The sequence below is a fragment of the Chiloscyllium punctatum genome, chromosome 32 (genome assembly GCF_047496795.1).
Source record: "Chiloscyllium punctatum isolate Juve2018m chromosome 32, sChiPun1.3, whole genome shotgun sequence".
Taxonomy (NCBI): domain Eukaryota; kingdom Metazoa; phylum Chordata; class Chondrichthyes; order Orectolobiformes; family Hemiscylliidae; genus Chiloscyllium; species Chiloscyllium punctatum.
In genome coordinates this window covers 52,118,214-52,132,848 of record NC_092770.1, presented here as the reverse complement: position 1 = coordinate 52,132,848, position 14,635 = coordinate 52,118,214, and the positions used below count along the sequence as shown (strand labels likewise).

Genomic DNA, 14,635 nt, shown 5'->3' with positions numbered 1-14,635 from the left:
ACTCTGCTTTTCAGTGTGAGCCTTGGACTATTTACCAGCATCACACCAAGAATGACCACCACTTTCACAAAAAAAAACTGCAGATGCTGGAATCCAAAGTAAACAGGCAGGAGGCTGGAAGAACACAGCAAGCCAGGCAGGATCTGGAGGTGGAGAAGTCGACATTTTGGGTGTAACCCTTCTTCAGGACTGACACATCAACTTCTCCATCTCCTGATGCTGCCTGGCTTGCTGTGTTCTTTCAGCCTCCTTCCCACCATTTTCACTAAGCTGCCTCCAATGGTTTCTGGCGATCAGATGACAGGACGAAATAGCAGACACTGAGGTGCTCACCTGAGCTCACATGCACCCCTTACTGAGACAGTCACAATTGATTTGGCTGGTCATGTTGCTGGAATGCCAGACACTCCCTCAGCAAAGTGAATCTTCTATTAAGAGCTTGTGCTATCATAACAGTTAATGGAAGAACCTCAAAAGACATTCTTAAAGCTTCACTTAAGAATTTTGATATTAACTTTAAGTCCAAGAGAAGTTTGCCGAGGATCACTGCCCCAGGCTTACACAAATAGAAAATGGTGTAGCCACCTTCAAAAGCAAATGCATCTCAGAAACAGTAAGGAAAGAAAATCCCATACAGGCAATTTGACTTAAACTCAAACATCTGTGGTGCCCAGTCCTTTTTATAGTCAAACCTTCTGAGCACAGACTGGTCTTAGCAGTCACCTGCTATTTAACCATCATAGGGGACCAAAACGAAGAGAGGTTCTTAGATAGGTAGCTAGTGGCAAAATTGCACTGTGGTCAACAACAGACCTTCAGCTGAATTTTGTTGCTATCTCACCATTGTGGGAGGGAGAGAGGGTATCAGCAGGAAAACCCATGTTTGTTGTTCTCCTAAGAATACAAAAAAGCCCACTTAATAGGCAAAAGTATAAAATTATTGGGAACAAAATCTCCATGCACAGTGAATGATGAATATATATGAATTTAAAAAAAGCTGGATTTATTCATTTCAGCCTCACTTAAGCCAATTTGTTAAAGTCTTTTTGCCAATCAGTACACTTTGTTCTTTTCACAAATATATGCCTAGCTGTGAAAATTGCCTAGTAACTAGTTCAGTAATGTATCAGAGATTTCTGCACCTCATCCCATGTTGCCAATCAATGTGACAAGTGCTTTGTTTAAGTGCAAAAAACTACCTCCTCAGGTACTAATATCTCTGCTCCTTCCAGCATCCATCGTTCTTTGTTTTTAGTTTATTCTGATTCCTAATAAATAGCCTAAATTTTTGTGTGACACAGATAGAAATATAAAATGGTTTAGGGAAAGAAAACAGCATGCTGTGGTAAATGGTTGTTTTGCAGAGCAGAGGGTGATAGCGGTGTTTCATGAACCACTGCTTTCTTTATTATAAAAAAAATGATTATTGTAATATGGAGTAACATTATTTTTAAAAACTGCCAATGCTACTAAACTTGGAGGGATGGTAAGCAGTGAGGATAATGCCAGTTTAATGCATCAGACATATGTTAGCCAGCAGAATGGGTAGACAGTTGTCACATGGAATAAAGAAGTGTGGGGTTTTGGCAGAAAGAAGATGCCATATTGATTGAAGGATCCAGTTAAAAATGGGCAAGGGGACCTTGTGGGGGGGGGGGGTGGAACAAGTTGAGACCAATTAGCAGAGTGTAAGGGAATTTAGGATTCATAAACAGATGTATTCAGTGCAAAAGCAAGGAGCTCGGGTAAAACCTTCATTAATTTTTAGTTAAACTAAACTCTAAACTAAACTAAACTAAACTAGCCTAACTCTAGCCACTGTTCTTTGGAAAGATGTGAAGTTCTTTGAGAAGATGCAAACGATGCATCAGAATGTTTCGAGCGATGGGGGATTTTAGCTTTAGGGTTAGGTTAGAGAAGCTGGGATTGTTCTTGTAAGAAAAAATGAGGTATATTTAATTTGTCAACATTATGATAAGGTTCAGATAAGGTAGACTTGAAATAGCTGCCCCATTAGCCAATGGTTTAAGGATGAAGGGGACACAAATTTCAGTTTTTTTGGAAAGAACTGTAGAGCGATTGTGGGGAAAACGTCTTTGGATAGTGAGTAATAATGAGCTGAAACTCTTATGAGGATTGTGCAAGTGGAAAAGATCAATTATTTTAAAAGGAAATTGGCTGGCTACTTGGAAACAAACTTTGAGCTAAAAGGCTGGAATGGGAGAACGGGAAAGTGAAGAACCAATATAGGCTTGATGGACAGAATGGTCTTATGACTCTATGCCTCTGAATATGACACTCTGATTTTGTGTTGGCTCAAAGATAAACTGAATTTATTTCTTTTTTAGGCAATACTTCATTTCGCTAACAAACATTTGGGTCGTTTGGGCGTGGTTGTGAAAGACCTCACCACACAAGTTTGTATATTTTCTTTAAATATCCTGTGAAAGATATTTTATCCATTCACAGTCAAGTGTCAGAGTGTCAGAGACTAAGGGGTGACCTTATAGAGGTTTATAAATTCATAAGGGCATGGATAGGATAAATGGGCAAAGTCTTTTTCTTGGGGTGGGGGAATCCAGAACTAAAGGGCATAGGTTTAGGGTGAGAGGGGAAAACTATAAAAGAGATCTGAGGGGCAACGTTTCCAAGCAGAGGGTGGTGTGTTAATGGATTTGAGCTGCCAGACGAAATGGTGGAGGCTGGTACCATTGCAACATTTAAAAGGCATCTAGATGGGTATATGAATAGGAAGGGTTTAGAGGGAAATGGGCTAAGTGCTGGGAAATGGGACTAGATTAGGTTGGGATATCTGGTTGGCATAGACGAGTTGGACTGAAGGGTCTGTTTCCATGCCGTACATCTCTATGACTATGAAGAATCGACGTTTCAGGCATAAGCTCTTCTTCAGGAATGAGGCTGGGGAAACTTGTGTCCACACCTCCCCCCTCACCTCCCTCCAAGGCCCCAATGGATCCTCCCATATCCATCGCAAATTCACTTACACCTCTACACACATCATTTATTGTATCCGCTGCACCCAATGTGGTCTCCTCTACATTGGGGAGACAGGCCGCCTACTTGCGGAACGTTTCAGGGAACACCTCTGGGACACCCGCACCAACCAACCCAACCGCCCCCTGGCTGAACACTTTAACTCCCCCTACCACTCCGCCAAGGACATGCAGGTCCTTGGCCTCCTCCATCGGCAGACCCTGGCCACACGATGCCTGGAGGAAGAGTGCCTCATCTTCCGCCTAGGAACCCTCCAACCACACAGGATATATGTAGATTTCTCCAGCTTCCTCATTTCCCTTCTCCCCAACTTATCTCAGTCCCAACCCCCGGATTCAGCATTGCCCTCTTGACCTGCAATCTTCTTCTCGACCTCTCTGCCCCTCACCCCCTCTCCGGCCTATCACCCTCACCCTCACCTCCTTCCACCTATTGTATTCCCAGCACCCCTCCCCCAAATTCCCTCCCCCCTACCTTTTATCTCAGCGTGCTTGGCACACCAGCCTCATTCCTGAAGAAGGGCTTATGCCCGAAACATCGATTCTCCTGCTCCTCGGATGCTGCCTGGCCTGCTGTGTTTTTCCAGCACTACACTTTTCAACTCTGGTCTCCAGCATCTGCAGTCCTCACTTTCTCCCATCTCTATGACTATGTATGGAAAATCAAAAGCTATAGGTCACAATACATTCAATGTAACTGTTCTTAGAGGGCTTCCAGCAATGTACAAAATGATTTCTCACTTTATGGGGTGAAAATGTTATTTACAGATATACAACAAGCCCTGCGCTGTTGATAGCACTGCCTGTTTAGTTACAGAGGATCATGGGCAACTCAAGTGCATTCATTCTGATTCATTTTCCATTCATTTTCCTTCCATTTTCCAGCATCCACAGTTCTTTGTTTATTTTTAATAATTCTGATTCCTTAACTGAGTTTTACCGGTCAAAGTGAGGAAAGTAACAAGTTCATTTCCACAGATGTAACTATGCTTCATCAAGACTGCTCCATAAGGAAGATCCACTTAATTTTCAAAAGAAATTCATTAACGTTCACTTTTTTCCAGACGTTCACCATTACAGCTCACCCACAGCATCTATTTATGGAGTAATCTCCACTCAACAGGCTGAGCATACCCTAAAAATTAAACTCTCTGGGTAGCCTCCATCGCAGGAGCACTGATCATATGTCAAGACTGGCATAACATTAATGTAATGAATTTGGAGAATGAATGGCACTAACATTGCCAAATTCAGAAGGGAAGAGATGAAGGATGGAGGGATTTTAAAATGCAAAGAAGAATTTTAATATTGGGACATTGCTAGACTGGCAGGCAATGTAGTTTACTAAACATTGGCATCGAGTAAATGGGACTTGCTGCGGATTAAGGTACATTGAGCAGCGTTTTTGATAAATTCAAGTTCTTTATGCCTGCAGACTGACCAAGAGAGCTTTGGAGTAGTTGAACCTGGCAAATAATACACGGGTGTAATGGAGTACCTAGTAATGGGAACACAAACTACACCAGTTTAAAGCATAACACTGGCTGTTTCTCTAACCTCTTCACACAGCTCAGCATTACTATCAGTCCAGAGAACTGCCTCTTTCAGAATTGGCTGCAGGAGCCCAGCTGAAGCCTAATCAGTGTTTATGAAAGTTTAGTGTAATTTGCTTGCTTTTGCACTCACTGTTTCTATTTAAAAAAACCCAATAAAGTGAGGGATATCTGGAGCAGGCAGAACGAGGAGCTCAGCAAGAAGATTGGTCATGATGGGATTAAATGACAGGGCAGACATAAGGGGCCATGTCATCTACTATTGTGTTGATGTTTTTATAACCTTGTAAGCCTTTTCAGCACCATTCTTTACTTGCTCTGCCACCTTCAGAAACCTGTTTTTATATTCCCCCACAATTCCTTCTGCTTCTGCACCCCACCATTTGGTATATATTTCCTCTTCCTCCTCTTCTTCCTATTTCCCCTGCTGCGTTCCTGGTTTCCACCTTTTCCTCCAAATCCCAATCTTTTCTCCTGCCTGAGGGTTCCTTTCCCTACCCCCACTGATTTCGCTCCACCCACCCCGGCTTCTCTCCACCCTCTTCCTCTAACGCCTACCGAATTTCAAGCCTTCTCCCCTCCCCACCCCTGCCCATGTTAGTTCCGTGCATTATCTTTCCTCTTCATCCTTACCTTTCCAAATAAATTTAAATCCTGTCCCTCAGGATTCCCTCCAACAACTTGCCCACCACCGACTTCAGACTCTCAGGTCTATAGTTCCCTGGCTTGTCCTTACCACCTTTCTTAAAAAGTGGCACCACATTAGACAACCTCTAGTCTTCCAGCACCTCACCTGTGAGTATCGATGATACAAATATCTCAGCATGGAGCCCAGCAATCACTTCCCTAGCTTCCCACAGAGTTCTATGATACACCTGACCAGATCCTGGGGATTTATCCACTTTTATGTGTTTCAAGACATCCAGCACCACCCCCTTTGTAATGTGAACATTTTTCAAAATGCCACCATCTATTTAAGTGCATTCTATATCTTCCATGTCCTTCTCCACAGTAAACACTGATGCAAAATACTTGTTTAGTATTTCCACCATCTCCTTTGGCTCCACACATAGGCTACCTTGCTGGTCTTTGAGGGGCTCTATTCTCTCACTTGTTACCCTTTTGTCCTTAATGTATTTATAAAAACTCCTTGGATTCTCCTTAACCCTATTTGCCAGTGCTATCTCATGCCCCTTTTTGCCCTCCTGATTTCCCACTTGAGTGTACTCCTACTGGCTTTATACTCTCCTAAGGATTCTCTCAATCTCTCCTGACATATGATTCCTTCTTTTTCTTAACCAAAACCTCAACTTCTCTCATCAAACAGCATTCCCTCTAGCTACCAGCCTCTCCTTTCACCCTGACAGAAACATACTGTCTTTGGATTCTTGTTATCTCATTTCTGAAGGCTTCCCATTTTTCAGCCATCCCTTTACTCGTGAACATCTGCGCCCAATCAGCTTTTGAAAGTTCTTGCCTAATACCATCAAAATTAGCCTTCCTCCAATTTAGAACTTCAACTTTTAGATCTGGCATGTCCTTTTCCATCGCTATTTTAAAACTAATAGATGTAGGGTCGCTAGCCCCAAAGTGCTCCCCCTACTCTCACCTCAGTCACCTGGACTGCCTTATTTCCCAAGATAAATTAGATTAGGATATCTGGTCGGCATGGATGATGCGGACCAAAGGGTCTATTTCCATGCTGTACTCTCTGTGTAAAAAGAAAACAAATCACCTCTCACAGTTCCTTTATACTTCTGCCTTTTACCTCTCACCTATGCTTCTTAGTAAAAAGTTAAAAATCACACAACACCAGGTTATAGTCCAACAGGTTTAATTGGAAGCACTAGCTTTCGGAGCGACGCTCCTTCATCAGGTGATAGTCGCATGAAGGAGCATCGCTCCGAAAGCTAGTGTGCTTCCAATTAAACCTGTAGGACTATAACCTGGTGTTGTGTGATTTTTAACTTTGTACAGCCCAGTCCAATACCGGCGTCTCCAAATCATGTTTCCTAGTAGTTGACGTTTCTATGCTGGGGGAAAGCCTGACAATCAATTCTATCCATAATGCTGCTGCTGCTGCTGCTGCTGCCCATAGTTTGGTAACTTCTCTCACATCACCCCTCATCCTTTGACTTTAAGTGAAAACAAACCAAGTTGGTCCAATCTCTCCTCATTAGCTAACACTCTCCCAACCAAGCAACAGCTTGGTGAACCATTTCTGTACCCTCTCCAAAGCCTCCAATTCCTTCTGGTAGTGAACATTGTTAATAATATTGCACTTCAACTAGTATTGACGAAAGACTCAAAAGTGTCTATTTTTCTGGGAGAGAAACGTTGTTGCATCTAAACTATAGTTAAATATTAATTGAAAATGGATGATTTGGTCCTCTGTCCTAATTGGATTCTGTTCATTACTGTATTTATTTCCCAGTTTTCCAATGGGGTGATCCTGATTCTGTTAATTGGGCAGCTAGAAGGCTACTTCATTCACCTGAGCGAATATTTTTTAAATCCTTCAGATTACAACGAAAAGGTGAGTTTAAAATTGTCGCTGTTATACATGTCTTACTTTTGATTTTTCTGCTTTCTCAAGCACTTATCATGATGCCGTGCAAAGCTCCATAGTTGAAAAGGAAGGAAACAATCACTGCTAGTTTGTGGACCCAAGCTCATGAGGGTAATGTGAGCAATGTGGGGTTAACTCAATCAGTTGACTTGCAGGATTGGACAGGAGATCTATCTTTGCATTCAGCACTCCATGTAAACAACCACCGTGAGATGAATCTCACATTTGTTTCCTACTACATCGGAGCACAGCTTGCTGTTGTGTTGAGATAAGCTCTGGGTATGCTAAATGCATGAAGTACTTAGTTTAGACTTTATAGGTATCTGTGAATTTCAAAATCCTAGATCCTCATTTAACTCAATGTGTGACTGCTTAGCTTATCAGCGCTGTTTGAGGTTGGAGTGATGTGAAGCTTTAAGAAGCCTTATAATTAACAGTCAGATTCACAGCTAATCACTCCACATTACTATTAATCCGTATTATATTAATCCCCGATCATCAACATACTTTATTAAATTTACTGGTGGTGGGGATGGGAACTGGGGGCAGCAAGAAAGAGCCTCTACAGCTTCTACAAAAATTCTAATGCACCTCTTCAGATTTAATTCAAATTTTTAACTAAAATTTATTTCTCATGTACCTGAATTAGGCACTGATATCTTTTGCACAGAAAATAAAGCCCATTATAACATATGCTGTCTTCAATTACAGCTTTACAATGTTACATTTGTGGTGGAACTTCTTAAAGAGAGAGGACTGTTGAAGCACCCAATTGATCCTGCAGGTCAGTGAACATTTCGGAAGATAAGAAGGTCCTTTTTTTTGTACTTTTGAAGATTAAGGTTGTTGTGATTTTGCCTATTTCTCTGACAGTGCAGCTGGGTTAAGTTCCTGTGGCGATGAGACTTAGCCGAGGCTGAGACTGGAATCCATCTGATTTGGGCTATTTAGACCACAACAGAATAGAATATAGATTTGCTTCCTTGAAATTGAGTTATTGATGAGACTTTTACATTTGATTTTTCTTGAACTCGCCTCTAGGAAAATGAACCAGCTGTAGGGATGATTTTATATGGAAAGTATAGGTCCTCAGTAACTCAGGCTCTGAGTAACTATTTTCAGGTACACACTCCCTCAAAATAAACAGTCTCAGGATCAAGGGCCCAGCAAATTTAGATTTTGTTGGAGTTTTGAGGCAGTGGGAGGTTCATGATCCAGTTTGGCTGGGGTCATGGATGGCTTGGAGTATGGCAGTAGAGCAGCCTGCAAGTAACAAAATAGGTAACAAGTCCAACATCATCCAACTCCAAAGCCAGCATTCAGCTATAAGTTGTTCTGGTATAACGCGTTTTCGTCAACATGAATAGGTTATAACATGATTGAAGAATTGTGGAAGATGTTTGGATAATGCAAACTTTTTGTTGAACAGATATAGTGCTTTTCTATAGCCATTTTTCTATAGCACAGTTTTCTATAGCTGTTTTCCTTGGTGCGATTTTTATAACTATCGCGTTATAGCAGAACGACCTGTACATTAATTTTAACCGCGTAAAATATATTTAAAAATTAGATGAACTGCACATTCTAAAATAATTCAGACACTATTATTAGACAGGTGGTTTTGATTGCATGTACCTGCACAAAGATTTGTTGCAAACTGAAAGATAGAGTGAGATATTAATCTTGCAAACACTGGAACGTCCAATTTCAGTATTTGTTTAATGTTGTCATCCTTCCTTCTCTTTACCCTAAAATCCTGTACTTGGTTGGTGTCACTGTACACTGCTGTTTTAGAGAGGAGTGTGAACAGATGGGAAGGTGATGAAATAATGAACAAAAATCAGATGAAGCTCTCTGATAATCCCTCAATTCCATGCAAAGATATTTAAAACTGAACATTGGGGTAGTGCCACATGAGGTAAACCAGGTGTTCACCCAGAGCGACAACAAACGGGACAAGCAAAAAAAACTGCTAGCTTTTTTAAAAAAAAACAACTCAAAGCCAGTTGTAAACACATGACGCTAGCTAAAGGTGTGGTAAAATAGCTCCGTCTCGGAGCAGTCATCAGTATGGCCAGAATAAAGGGAAAAACCAAATAAATCAACAATTGAGTAATATATGGAACTTTGTGTTTTATTTTACATCTGTGTGCTGTGGCTTGTGGGTTACAGAGAAGGATGGATATTTGGAAATTGCAGAGAAGGATGGATATTTGTTGAAATTATTGATGGCTTGCTGAAAACACTAAGGAAAAGCATCCTCCAGAACCAGAGGGTATAGTTTCAAACTGAAAGGATGCCTGTTTAAGATTGAGATGAGGAGGATTTCTTCTCTCAGATGGTTGAGAATTCCTTGCCACAGAGAGCTGTGGGGGCCAAGTCCTTATGTGTATTTAAGGCTGAGACAGGTAGATTCTTAATCAGTCTGGGAATGGATTGAGGGGCGGGACAGCCTGCTTCTCTTCCTATTTTTTATGGTCTAAGAAGAAATACTACCTCAGCTCCATTATCTCAGTGTCGTTTAATTATAATGCTGTAGATGAGAGAACTGCATATATGCTGATCAGTGCTATTGGGTATACAGAGCCATGACAATGACAAGCTTTAAGATTTTTTTATAGGAGGTCACAGACCTAAAACACTAACTTTTCTTTTGCATAACAGATGCTGCATGAATGACTGAGTATTACCTTTGTGTTCTGTTTTTAGTTCCGATTTCCAACATCTGCAGTGTTTGGCTTTAGCATCAGGTTTCAGACTGATTTGAACCGTACATAAATATCTGATTTTACATTCATTGAAGCTCCATTCCAACTACGCATTGATTTCAGAGACATATGAAATGGAGTAGGTGTTGGTGGTGGAGTGGAGAGGATCAGAATGGGTGAAAAACAAATTTAGGTCCAATATCAGGGTAAGTTTAATCACATTACAAAGAATAAGGCTTGAAGTGAACTTTCAAGCCAGCAAGGGTTCTGGAATGAGAGCTGTATGATTGTTTAGTGATAGACTTGGATACCTTCTTTGTTTGTATATACCTTATGATTGTGATTGCACATTTTAAGAGAAACTTCCTCTCTTTCCTGACTCTCCACAGATGTTGTAAATCTGGACAGTAAAGCCACGATCCGAATCTTGCATTGTTTGTTTGCAAAGTACAAGGACAAGTGAAGGAGAGCATCGCACTTCCTAGCAGCATGAAAGCAACCTTCAAATGCAAGGATTGAGTGAAAAAAATTAACTGTAACACAGAGGTTTAGAGACTTGTACATAGTCTGTTGAATGAATTCCAGAAACTGCCTTTTTTTATCTTTACAGAATTAGGCAAAATTATCAAGCAGCACATTTAAGAATGCTGAGACTTTACAATTTTTATACGATTTGTAAAGAGACAACACCAAGGAGTAAAATCATTGTAATGAAAAAGGGTTCAATGACAAGGCTCCTAATTAATATAAAGCAATTAAACCAAGAACATTAAAAATTGAATTTCACTAACTGCTAGTGTTTCAGTTCTCTTTTATCAATTGCACTAATCCTATCAGTAAGATTTAACAAGCCTCTGTGGATTTTTAATGCTTCTGCTGAAATAATCTTCATAATAGCATGTCTTGTTGAAGTACAGTTCTTCAAAGGACATTGTTTTCCAAATAGGCTGGTAAGCAATATTATACTAACACTGTGGTAAACTCCATCACTTTTATTAACCTATGTACTAAAATTCCATCAATTATTAAGAATAATCATTCCCGCAGAGCAGCTTTGCTGCAGCAACATGTCAGCTTCTTACCTCAAATTGAACTAGGCCACATAGAATAAGTTTGATTTGAGATCTGTGCTGAGTTAGTTCACTTTGCATACCAATGGGAATAATCAAAGTTAAAAATCACACAACACCAGGTTATAGTCCAACAGGTTTAATTGGAAGCATACTAGCTTTCGGAGCGACGCTCCTTCATCAGGTGATGGTGGAGGGCTCGATCGTAACACAGAATTTATAGCAAAAATTTACAGTATGATGTAACTGAAATTATACATTGCAACATTGATTGTTTTCAATGTATAATTCCAGTTACATCACACTATAAATTTTTGCTATAAATTCTGTGTTTCATTTTGAGCCCTCCACTACCACCTGATGAAGGAGCGGCGCTCCGAAAGCTAGTGTGCTTCCAATTAAACCTGTTGGACTATAACCTGGTTTTGTGTGATTTTTAACTTTGTACACCCAAGTCCAACACCAGCATCTCCAAATCGGGAATAATCAAGTTAGCCAGGGAGGGAAAGTCAGCTGGAGCTTTTGCACCTAGTAAATAGCCCATGATCAACGTTGAAAAGTACATTCGTAGAAATCAGGTCAGGAAAAGACTTGACTTCAGTGCTTCCATTCCCCATACATGGAATAGTCTACCAATTGTCCAGACTCTCAGATGAACAATGACCTCAGCTACCAGCACTCATGGTGTTATATCACAGCATGAGTCACAAGAAGCAGTGGGGAAATTCACGGAGCTTAATAGCAAAGAATAATTAATGCTCTTGCTTTCCTGTTGTTCTTTTCTCCCGAAATTGGGATATTCAAATGCTTCATTGTTTAAAACTGTCTTTGGTGCTATCTCTTCATAAGAACAAGAGGTGAAAATAAAAATTGTGTAATTTTCTATTTTTCTACCACCCATTGTTAAAGCAGACTTTTTTAAAATGAAGAGCATAATAACACTCATAAATATACCACTGTTTCAATTTAAGAATCTACCAGTTCCAAAGCTGAATTTTACAAGAAACGATTCCTGAATGGTCTGAAATATGAATGTTTAAAGTGCATTAAGACCAGTCACACCAATATACCACAGAAAATCCTTATACCCAGCTGGAGACTTCCATTTCATTAATCTAGGCTGGTTTTAACTTAATGTTCAGAATGAATCATCACAATGTTGTAAATTCAAACTTAATTTATATTCTGTGAAAATGATTCACTAAAAAGATCTTAATGCAGTTTGATACTGTTGCAAAAGATAGGCAGTGAGAGCAAGGGCTTTTATCTGGAAAGCCATAGTTTTTAATGATATATTGTTGAACAGTCATCCATTTAGAAAGCATTGGCACAGCTTTTGTTTGATTTCCAGGCATTTTGTACCTAATTTGTATTTTAAAAGTTTACAATGAGTCTTAGCAGAGCTTGTTTTCATTCTGTGATGATCTGGGCAATTTGAATTTTTTTGATTCAATATACAATATCTTCCCATTTTGGAATATTGCGTACAGTTCTGGTCTCCCTGCTGTAGGAAGGATGTTGTGAAACTTGAAAGGGTTCAGAAAAGATTTACAGGAATGTTGCCAGAATTGGAGGATTTGAGCTATAGGGAGAGTCATAGATTCATAGAGATGTACAGCATGGAAACAGACCCTTTGGTCTACCTCGACCATGCCGACCAGATATCCCAACATAATCTAGCCCCATTTGCCAGATGGCTTTTAAATGTTGTAATTGTACCAGCCTTCACCACTTCCTCTGACAGCTCATTCCATACACGCACCACCCTCTGTTGCTCCTTAGATCCCTTTTATATCTTTCCCCTCTCACCCTAAACCTATGCCCTCTCGTTCTGGACTCCCCCATCCCAGGGAAAAGACTTTGTCTATTTATCCTATCCATGCCCCTCATGATTTTATAAACCTCTATAAGATCACCCCTCAGCCTCTGATGCTCCAGGGAAAACAGCCCCAGCCTGTTTAGTCTCTCCTTATAGTTCAAATCCTCCAACCCTGGCAACATCTTTGTAAATCTTCTCTGAACGCTTTCCAGTTTCACATCATCCTTCCGGTAGGAGGGAGACTAGAATTGCATGCAATATTCCAAAAGTGGCCTAACCAATGTCCTGTACAGCTCCAACATGACCTTCCAACTCCTGTACTCAATGCTCTGACCAATAAAGGAAAGCATACCAAATGCCTTCTTCACTATCCTATCTATCTGCAACTCTACTTTCAAAGAACTATCAACCTGCACTCCAAGGTCTCTTTGTTCAGCAGCAGTCCCTAGGACCTTACCATTAAGTGTATAAATCCTGCTCTGATTTGCTTTTTCAAAATGCAGCACCTCGCATTTATCTAAATTAAATTCCATCTGCTACTTTTCAGCACGTTGGCTCATCTGATCAAGATCCGAGGTAAACTTCTTCGCTGTCTGCTATACCTCCAATTTATGTCATCTACAAACTTACTAACTATAACTCCTATGTTCACATCCAAATCATTTATATAAAAGATCAACAGCAGTGTACCCGCACCATTCCTAGAGGCACACCACTGGTCACAAGCCTCCAGTCTGAAAAACAATCCTCCACCACCACTGTCTGTCTTCTGCCTTTGAGCCAGTTCTGTATCCAAATGTCTAGTTCTCCCTGTATTCCATGAGATCTAACCTTGCTAACCAGTCTCCCATGGGGAATCTTGTTGAACACCTTACTGAAGTCCATATAGATCACATCTACTGCTCTGTCTTCATCAATCCTCTTTGTTACTTGTTCAAAAAACTCATTCATGAGAGGCTGAGGGGCGACCTTGTAGAGGTTTATAAAGTCATGAGGGGCATGGATAGGGTAAATAGGCAAGTTCTTTTTCCCGGGGTGGGGGAGTCCAAATTGAGAAGGCGTAGGTTTAAGGTGAGAGGGGCAAGTTATAAAAAGGACCTAAGGGGCAACCTTTTCAGGCAGAGGGTGATGTGCTTATGCAATGAGCTGTCAGAGGAAGTGGTGGAGGCTGGTACAATTACAATCATTAACTGATTGAGTTTTTTGAGGAAATGGCAAAGAGGATTGATGAAGGCGAGCAGTAGATGTAGTCTATATGGACTTCAATAAACTGAAATCGTTCCCTACCAAGAAAATTAATGTGTACTGCTTCAAAGGTTTTTGAAATTGTTAATAGTAATGAATGTTCCTTATAGTGTTCCAAAATATTCCAGATCTTCTATAGTTCTCTGCCTGAAGGCAGATCCAAGCCCAGTGCCATGGGCACTAACACAGGAAGACAAGGATGCATGCTTAGAATCTGTCCCTTACTTAGAATAGTGGTCAAGCACCACACTGAAAACGCCAATGTTATCCATACCAACCACCCAGCTAATTGAGCCAACCGTTCCCTCACAAAATCTATATTCACTTTGACATGCATGTTGCAGGCTGGAGCTGTGGATATGGATGGTAGAGGTTCCAATTTCTTCCCATCCAGGAATCTCTCCTCATATCACCCATCACTGGTACATATTAGAAGGATTCATAAGGTGAAATCCAACTTGTTTGGCCATGTTATGAATGGACTTTCCTTGGACTCTTGGAGTGAGGCCTGAAGTCAGACCTTCTGAGTCAGCTACAGCTCACTGTGCCACAAAATCGCCTGATATTCTGGATGAATGTACAAATACAGACTGTAGCTAACCACAGCAGGAAGCAGGCTTGTGAGACCACAGCCTCGCTCTAAGTCATGAACCTGGG

The 14,635-nt window shown here is 40.7% G+C and overlaps 1 protein-coding gene across 3 annotated transcripts in view; it reads left to right on the top strand.

The window, feature by feature from the left end:
* Window positions 1–10,634, top strand: part of parvg (parvin, gamma) — a 39,394-nt gene extending 28,760 nt beyond the window's left edge. For all 3 annotated transcript variants that reach the window (XM_072552371.1, XM_072552373.1, XM_072552372.1), the window contains 4 exons: window positions 2,349–2,417; window positions 7,002–7,103; window positions 7,848–7,920; window positions 10,234–10,634. In XM_072552371.1, the coding sequence (XP_072408472.1) occupies window positions 2,349–2,417; window positions 7,002–7,103; window positions 7,848–7,920; window positions 10,234–10,307 (318 nt within the window). In that variant the 3' untranslated portion in view covers window positions 10,308–10,634. The remainder of the gene's footprint in view (window positions 1–2,348; window positions 2,418–7,001; window positions 7,104–7,847; window positions 7,921–10,233) is intronic.
* The last annotated feature ends 4,001 nt before the right edge of the window (window positions 10,635–14,635 follow it).